Source organism: Nylanderia fulva, unplaced genomic scaffold, assembly GCF_048542155.1.
Source record: "Nylanderia fulva isolate GAGA-0341 unplaced genomic scaffold, ASM4854215v1 Scaffold38, whole genome shotgun sequence".
Classification (NCBI taxonomy): Eukaryota; Metazoa; Arthropoda; class Insecta; order Hymenoptera; family Formicidae; genus Nylanderia; species Nylanderia fulva.
This window is the reverse complement of record NW_028190455.1, coordinates 1,776,832-1,794,684: the sequence shown is the minus strand read 5'-3', so window position 1 is coordinate 1,794,684 and position 17,853 is coordinate 1,776,832. Positions and strand designations below refer to the sequence as shown.

Below are 17,853 nucleotides of genomic sequence, written 5' to 3'. Positions count from 1 at the left end.
GTATATTTGCGACCATATCTATGCATTCTGCGACGCGCATTTCATTTCGCGGCAGATGCATCCGACAAGGTCTGCCGGTGCATGTTTTCTTTAACGATCTCGCGCGCTTATCGGGAAATATCGTGGCTTGTTTACGCTACACCGCGAGCATAATTTATGCGGTTTGCACGGAAGAGGGCGGTAAGGGAGAGGTGTAATATGCATCCTGTTGTTAATAAACGAATTGATTTTTCGTATTGCTCCCGACTCTCTCTCTCTCTCTCTCTCCTTCGGTGACCCGGCGAGTCCAGCGAGTCCGGCGACTGATTTGGGGGCAGCGGGCGAATATCGATTCGTTATTTTTAGGGGCAGTCCATCCGCTGTATGGACCCCACCTACCTCGTTCCCGGGGACGGTTCTTCTTAAATGGATATTACCGTGCGTTTGTGTACGCTCGAATATTTGGAATTTCAATTATGCCGTCAATAATAAATTATATATATATATATATATATCCTCTTTGAGCGAATCGAAAAATAGCGTCTCGTTTTCTATCAATTTTCTTTTTTTTCTTTAAACGTATATATCATGATATAAATAGTAAAATAAAGTTTTATTTTTTTATAAATAGAATAATATCTAATAAGACAGGATATATATATTTACAGAATATGACGTCGCTTTTGTCGTAGAATTGGGCACAATTATTGTCACAGGAATGTCATCTGGTACGTCGGTATTGAAGAAATCGTTCTTATCTAATGTCGATAATATCCGTACCGTTTTTATCCACTATCGATAATATCTGTACATCTTATCATACACAAATATTGCGTCAAATATTTCACACATTTTATGTCGAGTTATTACATATATCTTAGTAAAATTCAGTATAAATTTCGCTCTCTGTAATTTTACAACGATAAAAATTTTTTATCACAAGCACAACTGCATTTCATTAATAAACATTACGTGTCGCTAGCGATGTAACGTCACCCTAATGCTTAGAATGAAATATCTAGTTTGTTTTTTATTAATTTAAATTTGACAAACCTGTGTGTGTATTCAAATGCGTTTATTTCTTAAATTAAATATTCGTGTCGTTACGACCAGGTGTATAATCCGTTGAAGAATTTAAAGCTTTCAAAGACCTCTATCCTGGCTGGATCAGGATTACAAAAGTGACTCAATAATTCTTCGTTGAATCCACAATCGCTTAGATTTTCTTGTCCAAACACATTAGGTGGTACTTTCGTGATATTATGATCCTCTTCTTTTGTAACGCTTGTATAACCTGTAACAAAAATACTTGTAAGTAAAGGTTATCGTTGCTATTTGACTTACAAGATTTCATCAATATGTATATTCACATACCTGTACCATGCTTTGCCACAGAAAACGGAGTTGTCGATTCCAGTTGTGCGCAGCTCGCCGAATACTGTTCCAATTGACTAGATGTCATCAAATGACAGAGAGATGGTAACACTTGCGGCAAAAGAGGTCCTTTCAATTCCAAAGAGTAATATCTGTCGTTATCAACACGTACTACACTTTCCCGGACCTTTGTTAAGAAAAGTAAGTATAAAAATTTGTATAATAAAAATGATTAGAAGCTATTTTTTTATATAAATTATACCATCGGTCCACAAGATTTTTCCAGGGAGGGACAAGAGATTAAAATGTTTTTTAACTTTTTGTTCTTTCTTAATTTTTTAATTTTAATTTTATTTTTTTTTAAATTAAATATGTAAATAAATTCTAGTGCTCATTCAAAAAGAGCAAATGCTTAATTTTCTAAAGGGGATAAATGCCTCTCTTGTCCTTTCTCTTGCGGATATGTAATCTTGCTACCCATGATTATACAATACCTTAAGTGCTTTTAACGTGGCACCGTGAAAAGCTGTCGGAGCTAAAAGCGTAGGAGGAACACCGGCTAACGCACCGGTCGCCGCGGTAGCAGATTTGCAATTAATTAAAAAGTTAAATAACGCCTGCGTTTCTACGCCTTTTACAAAAACGAGTGATTGCTTCAAATTATCTATTTCACTTTCTTTCTCCAAAGTCATTCTCGTCTGAAACAAAACGTAACATTAGAATAAATTCATATAATACGCAATAAATAATTGTAATATACATATTAATTACCTGTGAATGGTTAATTTTTTTTATTTCTGAATTTTCTACTCCAAGACTTTTGAGCCATGCATCTTGAGTTTCTTCTTCTTCTTCTTCCTCTTCTTCATAATTATTTTGTTGATTTGTTGTATTAGATAAAACATCTGTAGTCGTAGAATCGGAATCTCCTCCATCGGATCGTCTTTTAGAATCTTTCCTTAATGGCATAGAGTATTCTATTTCTGAAAAAGATGAAGGAAAACAATTGATTACACATATAAAGTTTGCTTATATCATTAATAAAAATATAAACAGAAATAAACAAAATACTTTACCTTCTTGCTTTAATGATTGACGAAATCCACGTGTAGTAGGTGTGAGAAGAGCATGAATCTCTGACAAACCACAGATACCAGCAGCACGAAACAGTACTGTAAATGTGTTAGCACATACATAAAAGTATGGACATTGTCTTGCTCGCAGCAAATGAAACAATGATCTGAAGCTATCGCACCATTCTCTGTACAATGCATCTTTTGTACATTGATTGTTTGCCAATGATATATTACTTGCAAGACTAGCACTCACTTTGCCCGCAGAGCGAGGAAATAATTCCAACCATGGTAAAGATGGATGCTGCCATATTAAGCAGCATTGATGAAATCTAATCAAAACATTCAACAAACATTATTAAGAGAATTAAAAGAACACAAGTAAATTAGAGTTAATAAAACCAACCTTGCATTTAGACTAGTGTCCAAAGTTGTCTCTTTTTCTCCGATGTCTAGACATCTAACAAATCCTGTAGTACCCGATGCTTCTTCGCTTGTCTTAAGTTTGCCATTCCATGGAAATGGTTTTGGAGACATGAATCTTACTTTAGTTTTTAACGTCCAATCTATAGGAATATACTCTTCTCCCTTTGGAACACTTGCATTAGGAGTCTGATTAATTGATTCCAATTTTGAAAGAACATTGGTAAAAGTTAACGAGTTATTTACAGGTGAGTCTATTGCTTGTTTCTTTTGCTGAACGTCAAGATTTAATAATTCAAACAATGTATTGTCGCTACTGATTTCTAGTCCAGCTGATGTTATATTCTTCTGTTTCTTATACGATTCATTGATTGCAAATGGATTTTTACGTTTCTGAGATATATCCTGCAGTATACGATTGCTGGAATTAAATCCATCTAAATTCCTAGCAGGGCATTGAACCTCCCCACTGTTGATATTTGTTTTATTTATACGCGCTTGAAGTGCTCGTTTCTTTAACTTCATACGATGTAACTGCATCACCTGATCGGGCCGCGTCCATTTCAATGTGCTTGTACTATCTGATTCTGCCATTGTCGTATATAAAATCAATCTTGTCATACGTTGCTGTGTCAAAAGTTTAGAAATATATGAAATAATCGAAAATACAATCAACTTTACGTCGTATAAAATTCTGATTACGTTGTAATAAAATTCTCATACTTACCTAATAATCATTATTAAATGCTACGAAACCTGTAGGTTTTTACTACAAAAATATGATTCGATTGAATTAATCCATTTAAAATTTCTCTATAAAAAGAGAAAAAATACTGCTGTTTATCATTCCTCCATCGTACATTAATATAAATTAATCGTCAAGATGTTAGCTCATATAATTTATTTTTATTTACTAAAAAGAGGTTAAATTGGACCGATTTAAAGCTATGTATGTACTACGCGAAGTTGCGTGACGTTTAACATCTGTCCGCGAAAAGAGGGGGCTACCAATAGCAGCACAACTCGAACGAGTGACTCGATCGCTGTGATTGGTCCGCGCGGTTTCGATACTTCGAGAATCGCAAGTTAGCGCTGACAGTCGACAGTTTCAAATCGTTCGCGAGTCTCGTCGTGTCGAAGTCGCGTTCGTTTCGCTCCGTCCTTTTGTCGCGATTTATTTCGCAAAAGTGAGTCCCGCGCGCGAAAGTTGTCGCGAGTGTTTCTTATAAAGTGTCATACTGTCGCGAAACGTTGTTAAACGTCGCGAGTGATTAATATTTCGCAACGATGTCGCGAATTTCGTTCGTGCACGCGAATCCGGCTCGTCGTATCTCTCCGTCCGGTCGAGTGGCAGCGAAAATTGCTTCGATCAACGTCAAGTATGTATATTCCGCATCAGTATGATTGTTTTTGTATCTGTGTTACTGGAAATAGCATTTCGGCATTGAAATTCTATATCTGACTTGACATATAAGCGCGATGTGGAAAGAAATAAATCTTCACGATAAGTTAATACAAGATGGCGGCGAAAAGTATCTCGTTTTCCGCCAAAAGTGGTGAAGTGTATCTCGTTTCCCGCCAACTATAATTTTCACTACTAGGAGGTGTCGCCACCTTGCGAGGAGGCACGGAAATACAGTATCAAATTTGAATTTATTTGTATAAGATAAATATCTATCTCAGTATTTTGATGGTATATTTCGATATAATTTAATATAATATTCTATATATATTCATAATTTCAGTTATATTTGATGGCAAGGATTAAATAAATCTATTATATATATATATAAATTAATTAATTATAAAAACATATTATATATTCATAAGTCTGCTATTTATTTTAATTGCACAGAATAAAATGAGATTGATATATATTTTTAAAAAGGGGAAGAAATAAAACAGCAAGGAATTTAGCTAGAAAAAATAAATCTACTTAGTATTTCATTAGCTCGATTCATATTTTTGATAGAGATATTCATGTGTATATGTGTGTCCATCGATTTATTTATTATAATCAAATATGAGTACTTACCTCACACAAACATGTTTCACATTTGTGTGTGAACATTATATATGTATCTCGCAGCATAAATCTTATTGAACGTAATAAAAATAATATGAATATAAATGCATAATAATATTACATTAATAATATTAAAGCCTCGTTAAGATAATCTATGATTTATGACAAAATTCAGAATAAATATTTATTTATAATTTTGTCGCATAATTGGGAAACATTTGAATAAATAGATCAAGTACATAAATTATTTATATATTATAAGGATGTGTGACAGGAATAAACGCTAATAAAATTATAAATAGCATCTGCATTTTATTCTGAATTTTGTCGCAAATTATAGATTGCAAGATATAATTACAGACTAAACTAGACTTAAAGTAGGTTAAAATGATTAAACGCGAAACAAAGTACAACGTTCGAGCCTTACTTTTATTTCGAAACATCAAAGTTTTCCGACGTCAAAAATTGCAGTCAGCAGCGCATAAATCAATGATAAAATGACCGTTGATTATTATCGTCGATTTATTAAGCATCTCCGCGATGGCGAATGCCTCCCTCTCGAAATTTCTCGATCCGCGTATCGACGATTCAAGTCTGATTCACGCTATAACGCCACAGTTACCGTCAAGATCGAAATTATTATTCGTTCATCTATATGAAAGATTAGACATCGTAAAGATATTTCGCAATGACTGCAAATATACATATTCCGCGATGTTGCTGCAACGTTATCGTTGAAAAATTGCAGGAACGTTGAAATATCCGTATTCGGAACGAATATCGTGTAATATAACATAGAACATAAAGTATGTTGAAATGGCAAAATTATATAGCACAATGTTTTATTGATTCGGCCCGTTTTCCTGACGATGGCTGTACGACTCGTATGAATCAAGCTTATTCGATCGATCCGCGAAATGCGAATCTAAAGCGACGCGTACATTGACAACATCCATTGATCTAAAAATGTCCTCGGGAGTAGGAAAGGAAAGTAGGAAGAATTTGGAGTACTAAAGACTCCGATTTATTATCTTATTCCCATTCTCTCTTTTTTCTCATTCTTTCTCTCTTTCTCTCTTTTTTCTCTCTCGCTCTTTTTATCATACGTGTCCCTCTACTATAGTACTTTTCTCGCACTCGCACATTCTCTCTACATTCTTGTCTTTTTTTGGCACAAAGTCATCCGGCACTAAGTAGCTTAGCGGTGACCAGTAATGGATGCCTTCTTCACCGCGGCCACAATATCGGTATGAAGAAAAACATCGATAGGATGTGCGACAAGCTGCTACCACTTCCGGAGAAACCTTCGACGCCGTTGCTGGCGCCGGAACTTTGAGCGGCCTCGGCTAGTCCTATGAAAATTATATATATTTTCATTGGAAAAACAAATACGAAACTGATTCTGTAAACAGCGGAATCGATTACGCTGAAAATTGATGCACGCACACATACACGCACACCCTGCTCTACGAGATTGTAAATTACATTATGGTAATCAAATTAACACGGTAATTCGCGAGAATAATTCGCTCTACTTACCACCGATAATGGAAACGTGATCTTTTCCACGCGATGTTCTGTCGAAACCGATTTTGATCTCTGAAAATGTATTTAGGACATGTATTTAAGAAATTCAATATGACGAGAAATCGAAAGATCACAGAGATACGCACATTCAAAGACGCGCAAAAACTTACCATATAATCTTAAAGTTCCATCCGCTTTTCCTAGACTATTTGTCGAGACGCATTTATAACTACCGACGTCCTTCTCCGTGAATTTTTTGATTAAAAGCCACATCAGAACCGTGTATCCCGTACGTTCCTCTCGTACGTTATATTTCGGTCTACGCATTACACGAATAAGTTCTCAGAATGTTTTCCGAAAGAAAAATAGAAAGAAAAATGTTGGGCAAGTAGTAAGGAATCTCTATCGAATGAGCGCTTCTAGTGCCATTTCCCATAGGGCACAGAAAGTTTACAGAAGGATTGCAGAAAAATATATTTGCGCAATACTTTTGTAACGTATATGTGTAAAAATTGTATGATATCAATGTTGAAATATCAATCTTTTGTCACGATCAAAAAGCGCAACAATTATTTAATTGACAAATATATATATTTGTAATTAATAAATATACTTTTCGATCTTTATAATTAAATTCAATTTGAAACATTTATTTTTAACTAAATTAATTCTCTTAACAAGAAGATTTAATATCATATTTTGATAATATTTCATAATATTAAATTTGATTGTAATATTTTTATTTCATTGAATTTAAAAAATTCAATGCGTCTTTATGTGGCTGAAAAATTCTGTGCCATATGGATTTTATCGTTACGTCATATCTCGAGCAACGTTATAGCGTGCAATTATTTGTATTAAGAAAGTAACGAGCGATATATCTCACCCCTCCAATAACATTTCGTCTTCCGTGCCTCGTTGATTCTTTACCCAATAATTGATCGTGTTCGGAAACGCTTCGACATAGCACTCTAACTGCACGTCTGTACCCAGAGGTGCACCCAATAGTTGGTTGGGTGCTTTTACGACAGGTGCAACTATGAAAATAAAGCAAGTTTGAAAAACGCAAGCAAACTTTTTTTATCGAATATAGAAAAGAAATTCCAAAATTGATTTCCTTCGAAAAAGAAACAAAAATTTGATTTTTATTCGACGAACACACACATGTCAAAATGAGAAGCTTACGTCTTATTTATTTTTTCATATAATTTTCAAATTAAAACTGGATGCGAATTTTTTTATGTAGAGGAGCTTTCAAACATTGGGATTTCAATACGTTGCAAAATTATTCGAGAAAATAAGTGATAGAAGAAATAAGCTTCTCGTAAAATTTTCGTACGTTTATTAAGTGAGAATAAAGCAAGTTTGAAAAACCGTAGTAAACTTTTTTGGCAAATATACGTATATATACGAAAGAAATTCCAAAATTAAATTTCCTTCGAAACGGAAATTTGATTTTTATCCGAGAAACGCGCATTAAAATGAGAAGCTTATGTCGCTAATTTATTTCTTCATACAATTTCCAAATTAAAAATTGCAAAATTATTCGAGAAAATAAAAGATAGAAGAAATAAGCTTCTCGTAAAATTTTTGTGCGTTCATCAAGTGAGATAAAAATTTTAATTTATTTTTCAGAGTGTGCTTTTGGAAATTCTTCTTTTCGGAGCACAATCGCGACGATTCGTGCGACTGTTTTTTAGGTCAATTATAGCGAATTATTTTTCGACATTGGGATTTTAACATGTTTCAAAATTATTAGAAAAATAAATAATACACTGAAAAATAAGCTATATTAATTTCAAATAAATGTGTATTTCAATAGTGTTATTAACACCATTTGTTTGAAACAAATAAATATTTATCTGTTTGGAAAAAGGATTTCTTATATCAAATAAGTATTTTTTCACAGCAAATCAATATTATATTAGTTTAAAACAAATGGCGTTAATGGAATATATATACTGTCACTATTGAATTATATATTTATTTGAAATCAATAGCTATTTTTCAGTGTAAAATTTTCGTGCATTCATCAAGTGAGAATAAAATTTAAATTAATTTTTTCGAAGTGTGCTTTTTGAAATGTTCCTTTTCGGAGCACAATTGCGACGATTCGTGCGACTGTTTTCAGGTCGATTAGCGAATTATTTTCCGAGAAGTGAAGCGAAGCGAATCGAATCGAATTGAATCGGATCGAGCGAGCAAGCGAATTCGGGCTTACAATTCACAGCGAGCGTCACTCGCTTGCTAACTGCTGGCGGCACGTCGTTGCTGGCGATGCAGAGATACGCTCCCATTTGTCGCCTCTCGACACGGTGGAAATGCAGCAGCGAACCGTTGTAGTGGTCGTGCCTCTCGAAAGTGCTACCACCTGCGTACACGGGAGAAACGTTTTATCAAAAAGGAAACGCGAGAGAAATAAAAGAAAAACACCGCGATCGATCGCGATCCCTCTTGTTCTTGGCTTTCCGCTCTCTTTTCGAACGGAAATAACCGAGTCATGATTGCGTGGGATTTTGATTATTCTATTTCCCGATTACAATACCCGAGAGAAAATTAAAACAAAAGACAAAGTAATAGTTAAAAGATCGGAAACATACGAATCAAACGCAGACTACGGAATGCGAAAATATATATTTAATTCTCTTCGACTTTCTCGCTACGTAGACTTTAAAAGTTCGTTGAATTTCTCATAAGAAGAGCGCGCTCGTCGTGTCAAAAGTAAAAAGCCCGTGGATAAGAAATACTCGCACAATTACGCTCACGTGCTATGGATACGTATGAATAAAATAGTTATAGTTGATTAATTTGGTAATTATTTATACATGCATATAATTAATTACCAGATTAATTTCTCTCCCGTTCTCTTTCTGTTTACACACATATATATGTACAGAGTGTATCTAAATAAGTGCGAAAAATTTTAGGAGATAATTCTTTATCGAAAATTAAGAGGGGACTTCTTATATAATCATATATTCTTATATCTCTCCCTTAGGAGTTACACTTTTCTAAAGAGGGAGGTAAAAATTAAGTTTTTATTTTTTTCTCAAATTTCAGACATAAAATGAAACGGAAAATATCCACCAATTTCATTTTTTCATTTGTCTGAAATTTGAGGGAAAAAAATAAAAACTTTCCACCTCCCTCTTTAGAAAAGTGTAACTCCTCAGGGAAGAATATAAGAGAGTACATGTTTATATAAGAAACCTCCCTTAATTTTCGATAAAGAATCATCTCTTAAAATTTTTCGCACTTATTAAAATATAGCCTGTATAAAATAAATGTAAAAAGCTCTGATATGTATTATGCATACAAAATCAAACATAAAAAGGCTAATAAAAGAGGCAGATAGCCCTTTTCCTACGTGATTTTGTATGTATTATACATTAGAGCCTTTTTAATTTATTTATATGTAAAGAGAGAAAAGGAAGGAGAAAAAGAGATTTTGTGAATGTGAGAGCGTATGTGTAGCAATTTTCCCACTGTATAGCCCGGCTCTCTCTCTCTCTCTCTATGTAATGTACACGCACACAAACCAAGATACCGTCGAAAGAGGAAATCCTCTCGATTGTGCACCCCGCATCCCCCGTCTTCCATCGTCCCCGTCTTCGAGGCCAGTTCACAAAGAGGAACTTGTTTCAACGAGCTTACTCGTTACATCCACTCGTCTGCGTACTTACGCCCAATCTAGGCGAGAATACGAGTTCGGAAAGTCGTTCTCTCTCTTGACTTATTACCAACTACCTCCGTCCGGTCGCTTTCTCACTGTTCAAGTTAGTCTTCGGGATCGCTTTCTCATTTTTTTTAGACACGAAGAAAATATCGATAAACAATTGCGACTTTTCGACGAGATTTTATATCAAAATTTTTTTCTTTAATATAGAGACTCTTAAAAACTTGGCGCTTAAATCAACTGTTGTAGAGCAAAAGTAAAACAAGTGCTTTTTTATATAAGCGTCTTATATACTCGTACATCTTATGTGTACCTAGTATATAACCGAGTGAAAATTACAATGGATAACAGAAAAAAACCTTTCGCGGCTGAACAAGGAAATGCGATTTTACAATATTGCCTTTCGAAGATCGATAGCAAAGCGACAATAACGATAAGTGCAATCGGGAAAGGATTCGTCCGCATACCCGGACTTCGATAATAGGTCGCGCTTTAACGCGCCTCGACCAGGCAACTACGAGGTAACTAAGATATTAGTGGTGCTTAATTATCCTATTAATAGTGAATTATGTGCTAGCGCGCGTGTAGCACCCGCTACTCGTGAAATTTTCGCATCTATCTTTAACGCGCATTGCGGATTTTCGCGTCACGATCGATAGTTAGGTGGAAAAAATTGAAGTTTTAATTTTTTATTTACTTGTACCATCGTTTTTTATCGTCATTGCGTCAAAATAATTTGATGCAATTAATATTAATGAAAAATTTCGCGTCGGCGACCGTGCCGCTTTGACATTTTTAACAAATTATGCCGCATAAACGATCAATTTAAAAATTTAATAAGTAGCATAAATCATAAATAATGTTTTGCTAACACACTTCAAATATCTTTAAATATTTATGAGGATTTAACCAGCGCGTCTCTATTTTAAGACATTTCGCGATGTACACTGAAAAAAGCTATTGATTTTGAAATAAATGTGTATTTCAATAGTAGTGCCATTAACACCATTTGTTTGAAACAAATGAATATATTTATCTGTTTTGAAAAATGATATTTTATTTAAAATCAGTATTTTTTCACGACAAATCAATATTATTAATTTCAAACAAATGCATGGTGTTAAAGGCACTATTGAAATAGATTTATTTGAAATCAATAGCTCTTTGCTTTTTTTTCAGTGTAAATATTATATACATAAATGTCTAGACATAGATGAATCTCTATCTTTCGCTCCATGGCAATAATTAAACTCTGAAATGATACAGGCAAATAAGATGAATCGAAATAGCTCGCTCTGCCTTAATCGATAGTGGTTCTTACCGGTTGTAGCAGCCCTTATGACGATGGGTTCTCCATCCTCCCTTCGCCAGGACACTCTCGGAGGCGGATGTCCTGTCGCACGACAGCTCAAAGTCGCGTTGTCGCCCTCGGCCACTGCCAGGTCGGCACTGGTATCTCCGTAAACGATATCGGGCGGCACTGCGGGGCAAATGTTCGTACCAATAAATACATGATGGTCCGCCTGCCCTCTCTCAGCTTGCGACAGAAATCCTCTCTCTCTCTCTCTCTCTCTTGTACGAGTACTTTATGAAAGTCATTACGTAAAACCAGCACTTTGTTGGACCGTCTTTGAACGAACGAGTATCTTCAAGGAAATATTTACGGTAAAGGCAAGAGAAAGAAAGGATATAGAGCGCGAGGAGCGAGAATAGGTATACTTAAGCGGAACGTTCGGAACGAGGGAGGTAATTTTACGGTGGGGAAGGATCTTTTGTACGTTGGCATACGCGTTTTCCGGTTGTTCGTTCGTTCGGGTAAACTCAAAGGGCTTTGCATATGGGACGTTCCTCCCTTTCCCCATCTGCGTATCGATTTGCATGTTCTTTAAATAAATGTTTAAATAAACGCTTATGTTATGCATTACTTTTCAACTTTTGTGGCAACATTGTTTTTGATGTCTGTAATAATCGGCATAATTAGAATAACTTTTTTACGAGAAAGTATGTAAAGAGACTCGGAAGAAAGTGATATATGTATAAGCAATGCGATTATTGTTAGAACCGAGTTTTTTTTTAGAATCAAAAGCTACATCAGATGTGATGTAGCTTCTGAATTCTTAATCGCTCGATTATACAGACATTTCCCATCCTTCCTGTACCATATGTTTATGGCAGATTCTTAAGGTTATTTGAAGACGATTTTTCCTCAGCGAAAATATCGAGGAAGGTTTTAATTTTTTTAATGTTCTCAATTTTTGAAATCATGTATCTTTGTAACTAAGCCTTAAATTAAAATTCTATTAAGGTAAACTCTACATGAAATTAATAAAAGAATGTGATTTTGTTAATATTTTATTTCCACATAGCTTAGTTGGCGAAAAACCCCTTATTTTCAAATTATTTATGCCTGGACATTTTCGCTGAGGAAAAATCGTCTCCAAATAGCCTCAAGAATCTCTCAGTTCGGTACGGAAACGCGAGATAGAGAGAGAAAGAGAAATATTGATATCTGTATAATTAAAACCACTTTTTTTACGAGATAGTATGTGAAGAGGCGCGGAAAAAAGTGATATATGTATAAGCAATGCGATTATTGATAGAATCGAGTTTTTTTTTAGAATCAAAGGCTACATCAGATGTGAAGCGCAGCTTCTGAATTCTGAACCACTCGATTATATATTTTCTGTTATGCTCATTGTTCGTCATATCAGTTTGGTACGGAAACGCGAGAGAGAGATATTGATGTCTGTAATAATTGGCATAATTAAAATCACTTTTTTTACGAGAAAGTATGTGAAGAGGCTCGGAAGAAAGTGATATTGCAATGCACTGCAAAAAAGCTATTGATTTCAAATAAATATCTATTTCAATAGTGCCATTAACACCATTTGTTTGAAACTATAATAATATTGATTTGCCGTGCGAAAAATATTTATTTGATATAAGAAATCCTTTTTCAAAACAGATAAATATTTATTTGTTTCAAACACAAATGGTGTTAATAGTACTATTGAAACACACATTTATTTGAAATCAATAGCTTATTTTTCAGTGTGCGATCATTGTTACAATCATTTTTTTTTTTTTTTTAGAATCAAAAGCTACAACAGATGTGATGTAGCTTCTGAATTCTCAAGCGCTCGATTATATATTCTCCGCAACGCTCATTGTTCGTCATATCAGTTCGGTGCGGAAACGCTCGAGAGATATCAATGAGCTTACCGTGTATGTCGAGACAACCGAGCTCAGATATCATCGGACTGGTGTTGATCTGGCACATGTAACAACCTCTGTCAGTCTCTTTCAATTGACGAATGTGTAGACGCCACGTGCCGTTGACGACTTCCTCCGTGGCTTGGCTGCTTCCCGTTACTCCAAAAGTACCGCCGGACGTTCCGCCGGACCCGGAACTTCCGCCGCTCTCGTAGGAGACCGAGATACGCGCATTATGCGTCACGATCCGGGTGTGGATCGAGAGGATTGTCTGGTCCGAGTTACGTAGCCATCCAACCTAGAAAGTCCGACAACGCAACGCGAATTTATGCAGCTGTCGCTTCCTCGACTAGTATTGATCGAATGACATTTTTTTTATTATATTTTCTAAGGAGCACGTCATTTCTTTTCTGAAAATTATACCGAAACAATATAGTCGCGGAAAAAATATTAAGTAGTCATATAATAATTATCATGGGCTGTCGTTTAATTCCTCGATTAGTATTGATCGAATGACATTTTTTTTTATTATATTTTCTAAGAAGCACGTCATTTCTTTTCTGAAAATTATACCGAAACAAAGGTGATATAGTCGCGGAAAATAATGGGTAAAGTAGTTATATAATAATTATCATGGACATCCGCAGAGGAGGCAAGGGGGATATTTGCTCCTCTTGAAATCAGTAACAAAATTAAGCATTTGCTCTGCTCGTAAATAAACACTGTAATTTATTTGCAATTTTATTTAATATAAAAACATTAAAATAACAAAATAATAAAAAAATTAAAAAATTAAAAAAGAATAAGAATAAGAAACAAAAAAAAAATTTAATCATGCCCTTTTGTGAACAAAATCCTGCGGATGTTCATTATAATTATATATAAATTATATAAAATTATATAAATTACATAAAATTATACATATAAAATTGTATAATTATATACAATTATATAAAATATACAATTATAAAATATATTATACAAAATAAAATTAAAATATATTATATTATAAATATATTATAAATAAAACATATTATAAATATATTAAAATATATTATACAATTATATAAAAATATATACCTAAATTAAGCTAAGAGTAACATATGCGGGAAAGAAAAAAAATAAAATAAATGAGAAGGAAGCTCTATGAACGATCTTGCTAGAATAAGGAAAACTATTTTTTCTTCCTGATTTCGGGGTTTGAAATTAATTTCGTCAACAGACGCAATCTAACCACGATTTGTTTCACTTCTGTTGACTTTTATTTCGTTTTATTTCTGATGGGGAAGAGTGACGCGATATGAAGATTAAGCGCGCGTGCGGAGGAACAAAAAGAGAGACTACTTTTATGGCGAATTTTTCACTCGTGGCAATTCAATTTTGCCACGTAGCACGTCTCTAGCGTACGGCTACGTGACCTTACGTTTGCGATATCAGGATAGTCGACATTTGTTACGTTGCGTTTTGTCACATCGTTGTACCTTTCCCGCGCCGCGACAGAAATCTGAGCGATTTCGTCGAAAGCTTACACGGAGCGTTACGCGTTTTAATTCGAGTTCGACATTCGACAGAATCCATCCGTAAACCATGATGGGAGGGATTTTTAGTGCCACGCAAAAAAAAAAAAAAAAAAAAAAGAGTTAAACGATCGTAAAAACGACTATTCGATTATTCGAGATGCGATGACGCGGATAAAATCCCATTACATGGAAAATAAAATGCGCATTTTAATCCGCGTGATTCGTCCCTATTTTACGCATATTTTATCATTATTTTTCATGTTGTTACCTTGTATTTGCGAATGCTGATGTTGCGTACGCTGCAGGAAAAGACGACTTCGCGGCCAATCGCGGCAGTCTGATTCCCAACTGGTGCTACGAAAATCGGGCCCGTGGCAGTGTTCGTTGAATCTGAAACATTTAATTTTGACGGGAATAACATTCAGATGTCATCGTTTTTTTATTTAAAACGGCGGGAGATCATAGGGAGAATCTGGGTCGCGTTGTCGTCGTCGCGGTTGAATCCTTCGTTAAGTTACCATTCAAAAGATTATTTGCATATTTCTAAATATATATTTCTATTCGTACACCGCGATTGCGTAACGATAGCGCTCGAAATCAAGGCACAATAATGAGTAATAATAATTTAATGCCGCATTACCGTTTATTATTCTTTTTAGCCCGTTTATACCGACGGGGGAGAGATTAATGGAAAAATATTGGAAGGCGGAAATTTCATCGTCACTCCCATTCATTACAATGACAGTGAAATTTCCTTTGAAAATATATCCACGGGCCGTGTGCCTCCGGGACGGTAATAAGTGCATGTCGCAAAGTTTCTTAAGCACTATCAAGGGTAGCTAATTATCGCATGCTTATTCACGCCTGTTGGTGGATTACGACGTCCCTAAACAGATAATGTCAAGTGGTTCAAAGTTGCGCGGGATAAACTTGGTCGAAGCGTCAACCAACTTCAGGAATGACTTCGTACGTGAGATTCTCGTTCAAGAGACACAGCGAGAGATATATAACGCGTTGCGATATATATCTTTTTATTTTACACGCTACGCGACACGTATACGAATATTGGATAAATAAGCACGGCCTTTGTGCAGCGAGAAAGAATAGATATCTATCTTTTAAAATATTACTGTCGTGCTTTACCGTTTGCCGTCTAACATTCGCGCTTTGTCGCGCTCTAATGCGCGAAATATAGCTCGCGCGGAAATATAATATTTAAAAAGGGAGAGAAAAGAGGCGGAAGCAGCCCCCGGTGTGTAACATTTAAATTTAGATCGCCGCGATCGCGTTTATTCCGCATGTTCACTCTTGTCCCGACTCTTGTTTCGTTTCCTCCGTCGACCTAGCAAAATAAGCTACATCCGACAATATCCAAATTGCCCTTCTATGAATTTAACGTTTCTAAGATGACATCGCGGGACAAATCGCCGGGGAAATGAAACGAGCTGCCAGATTAGACAGCAGCTACAGTATCCCCGACGTTGTAAAAAGAAGAAGAAAGGAAAGAGAGCCGCTTCACACCGGTGTAGAAACTCACACTCTTTTGTACCGAGTGAACGACCCAAATTCTCGGCGAAAGACATGGAAAGATAGATGAGTCGAGAAAGAATGTAGCGAAAGGGAGGAAAAACTCCAAGTTTCTTATTGTTCACATTATTCTAAAATATTCTGCCTCATAAGCCCTCTCGACCCGTATTTAATTTCAGTTATTGTATATAGAAATTTTTGTATATTTTACTCGAAAAATATATAATTTCCTGTAAAAGGAATATATTATAACAAGAGAGTTTAAAAAAATATTATATTATATATAACGGAATAACGTGAAAAAATAACTAGATAAAAAATATACAAAAAAAGAGAAAAATCTGTATAGAAATAAAAAATAGGAAAGATTTCATTCCCAGGGAGGAATAACCATATATACACCAGCAAAGTAAATTAATTAGTTAAGTTAATAAACGTGTTTGCGGCTAATATTTAATTAAATGTGTCGCCAAACATTCTTGACAGTATAGCTAATGAGTATCATTTCCACATTTATGTTTCAGTTTCGTTCTTCAAAACGGGGACGTATTTCGCCGTTGTGGAGTTTGGAAATTAAAGCGTATGTACCCTGGTCTACCCAAAACATCGACGGTATTTAAGGTAGGATAATTTACCTGTCACTTTGTTTTCTCTTCTGTGCGATTTTGCGATACGATTCGCAGAGAATGGAAATAAAATTCTTGTTGAGTTTGTAGCAAATTTCTGGTGCGTGTATATTTCGCGAAAAGTATTCGCGAAACAAAGCACATTTATCACGCATTTATGTCACACATCTAATTTAAGGTGAGATAATTTACTTGTCACTTTTTTTCTCTTCTGCGCGATTTTGCGATACGACTCGCAGAGAATGGGAATAAAATTCTTGATGCGTTTGGAGCAAATTTCTGGTGCGTGTATATTTCGCGAAAAGTATTCGCGAAACAAAGCACATTTATCACGCATCTATGTCACACATCTATATCGACGGTATTTAAGGTAGGATAATTTACTTGTCACTTTTTTTCTCTTCTATGCGATTTTGCGATACGATTTGCAGAGAATAGGAATAAAATTCTTGATGCGTTTGGAGCAAATTTCTGGTGCGTGTATATTTCGCGAAAAGTATTCGCGAAACAAAGCACATTTATCACGCATCTCTATCACGTTAATAATGATAACATCATTTTGAGAGAGACACATTTGTGTTCGCGCGTGAAAATACATTGTGACTGGAATAATAACGCACTCCCGTTATATATACATATATCTGTATAATACTATGCTTTCCGTTAGCACCGATAACCGAGAGAAAATAATCAATCATTCTCGACATTCTGCAATTTTCTCGCCTTCCCTTCCCCGTCTCTCTTTTCTCTCTCTCTCTCTCTTGTCTTCTTTTCTCCTACATCATTTCTTATCTCGAGTATTTCAAAGTAAAGTCAAGGAATCAATACGGTCGTCGAGTACACCGCGCGCAATCATTTTCTCACCTCAAACGGATACCGACAGGCGCGT

At 35.3% G+C, this 17,853-nt stretch overlaps 3 protein-coding genes across 5 annotated transcripts in view; 1 reads left to right on the top strand and 2 right to left on the bottom strand.

The window, feature by feature from the left end:
- Nucleotides 1-573: 573 nt before the first annotated feature.
- On the bottom strand, nt 574-3,826 carry hd (humpty dumpty). 2 transcript variants are annotated; one of them, XR_003819556.2, is made up of 8 exons: nt 3,577-3,826; nt 2,833-3,476; nt 2,430-2,758; nt 2,125-2,336; nt 1,848-2,051; nt 1,354-1,540; nt 1,033-1,273; nt 574-885 (listed from the first exon to the last, which is right to left on the bottom strand). XR_003819556.2 is itself a non-coding variant. In XM_029302759.2 (7 exons), exons 2-7 carry the CDS (start codon nt 3,468-3,470, stop codon nt 1,083-1,085), a joined length of 1,761 nt encoding a protein of 586 aa, XP_029158592.1. In that variant the 5' UTR covers nt 3,471-3,476; nt 3,577-3,826; the 3' UTR covers nt 574-1,082. The 2 variants fall into 2 exon arrangements, 1 of the variants encoding a protein (XP_029158592.1); XM_029302759.2 differs by having other exon boundaries at nt 574-1,273.
- LOC114930916 (uncharacterized) overlaps nt 810-17,853 on the top strand; it is a 99,025-nt gene continuing 81,981 nt past the window's right edge. The window contains exons 1-3 of one of the 2 annotated variants that reach the window (XR_003819569.2): nt 810-1,290; nt 1,375-1,554; nt 16,863-16,959. Coding sequence is in view for 1 of the 2 variants with exons in the window: in XM_029302776.2 (XP_029158609.1) it covers nt 4,137-4,228; nt 16,863-16,959 (189 nt within the window). In the remaining variant the exon portion in view is untranslated. Of the gene's footprint in view, nt 1,291-1,374; nt 1,555-3,974; nt 4,229-16,862; nt 16,960-17,853 lie in introns of those variants that run through there. The other variant, XM_029302776.2, reaches the window with a different exon arrangement.
- The window catches only part of LOC114930910 (lachesin), a 35,671-nt gene continuing 23,101 nt past the window's right edge, over nt 5,284-17,853 (bottom strand). The window contains exons 2-9 of the mRNA XM_029302771.2: nt 15,080-15,201; nt 13,301-13,589; nt 11,400-11,558; nt 8,624-8,773; nt 7,289-7,439; nt 6,573-6,721; nt 6,415-6,474; nt 5,284-6,227 (exon numbers count right to left, since the gene is read on the bottom strand). Of these exons, the coding sequence (XP_029158604.1) occupies nt 6,103-6,227; nt 6,415-6,474; nt 6,573-6,721; nt 7,289-7,439; nt 8,624-8,773; nt 11,400-11,558; nt 13,301-13,589; nt 15,080-15,201 (1,205 nt within the window). The 3' untranslated portion in view covers nt 5,284-6,102. The remainder of the gene's footprint in view (nt 6,228-6,414; nt 6,475-6,572; nt 6,722-7,288; nt 7,440-8,623; nt 8,774-11,399; nt 11,559-13,300; nt 13,590-15,079; nt 15,202-17,853) is intronic.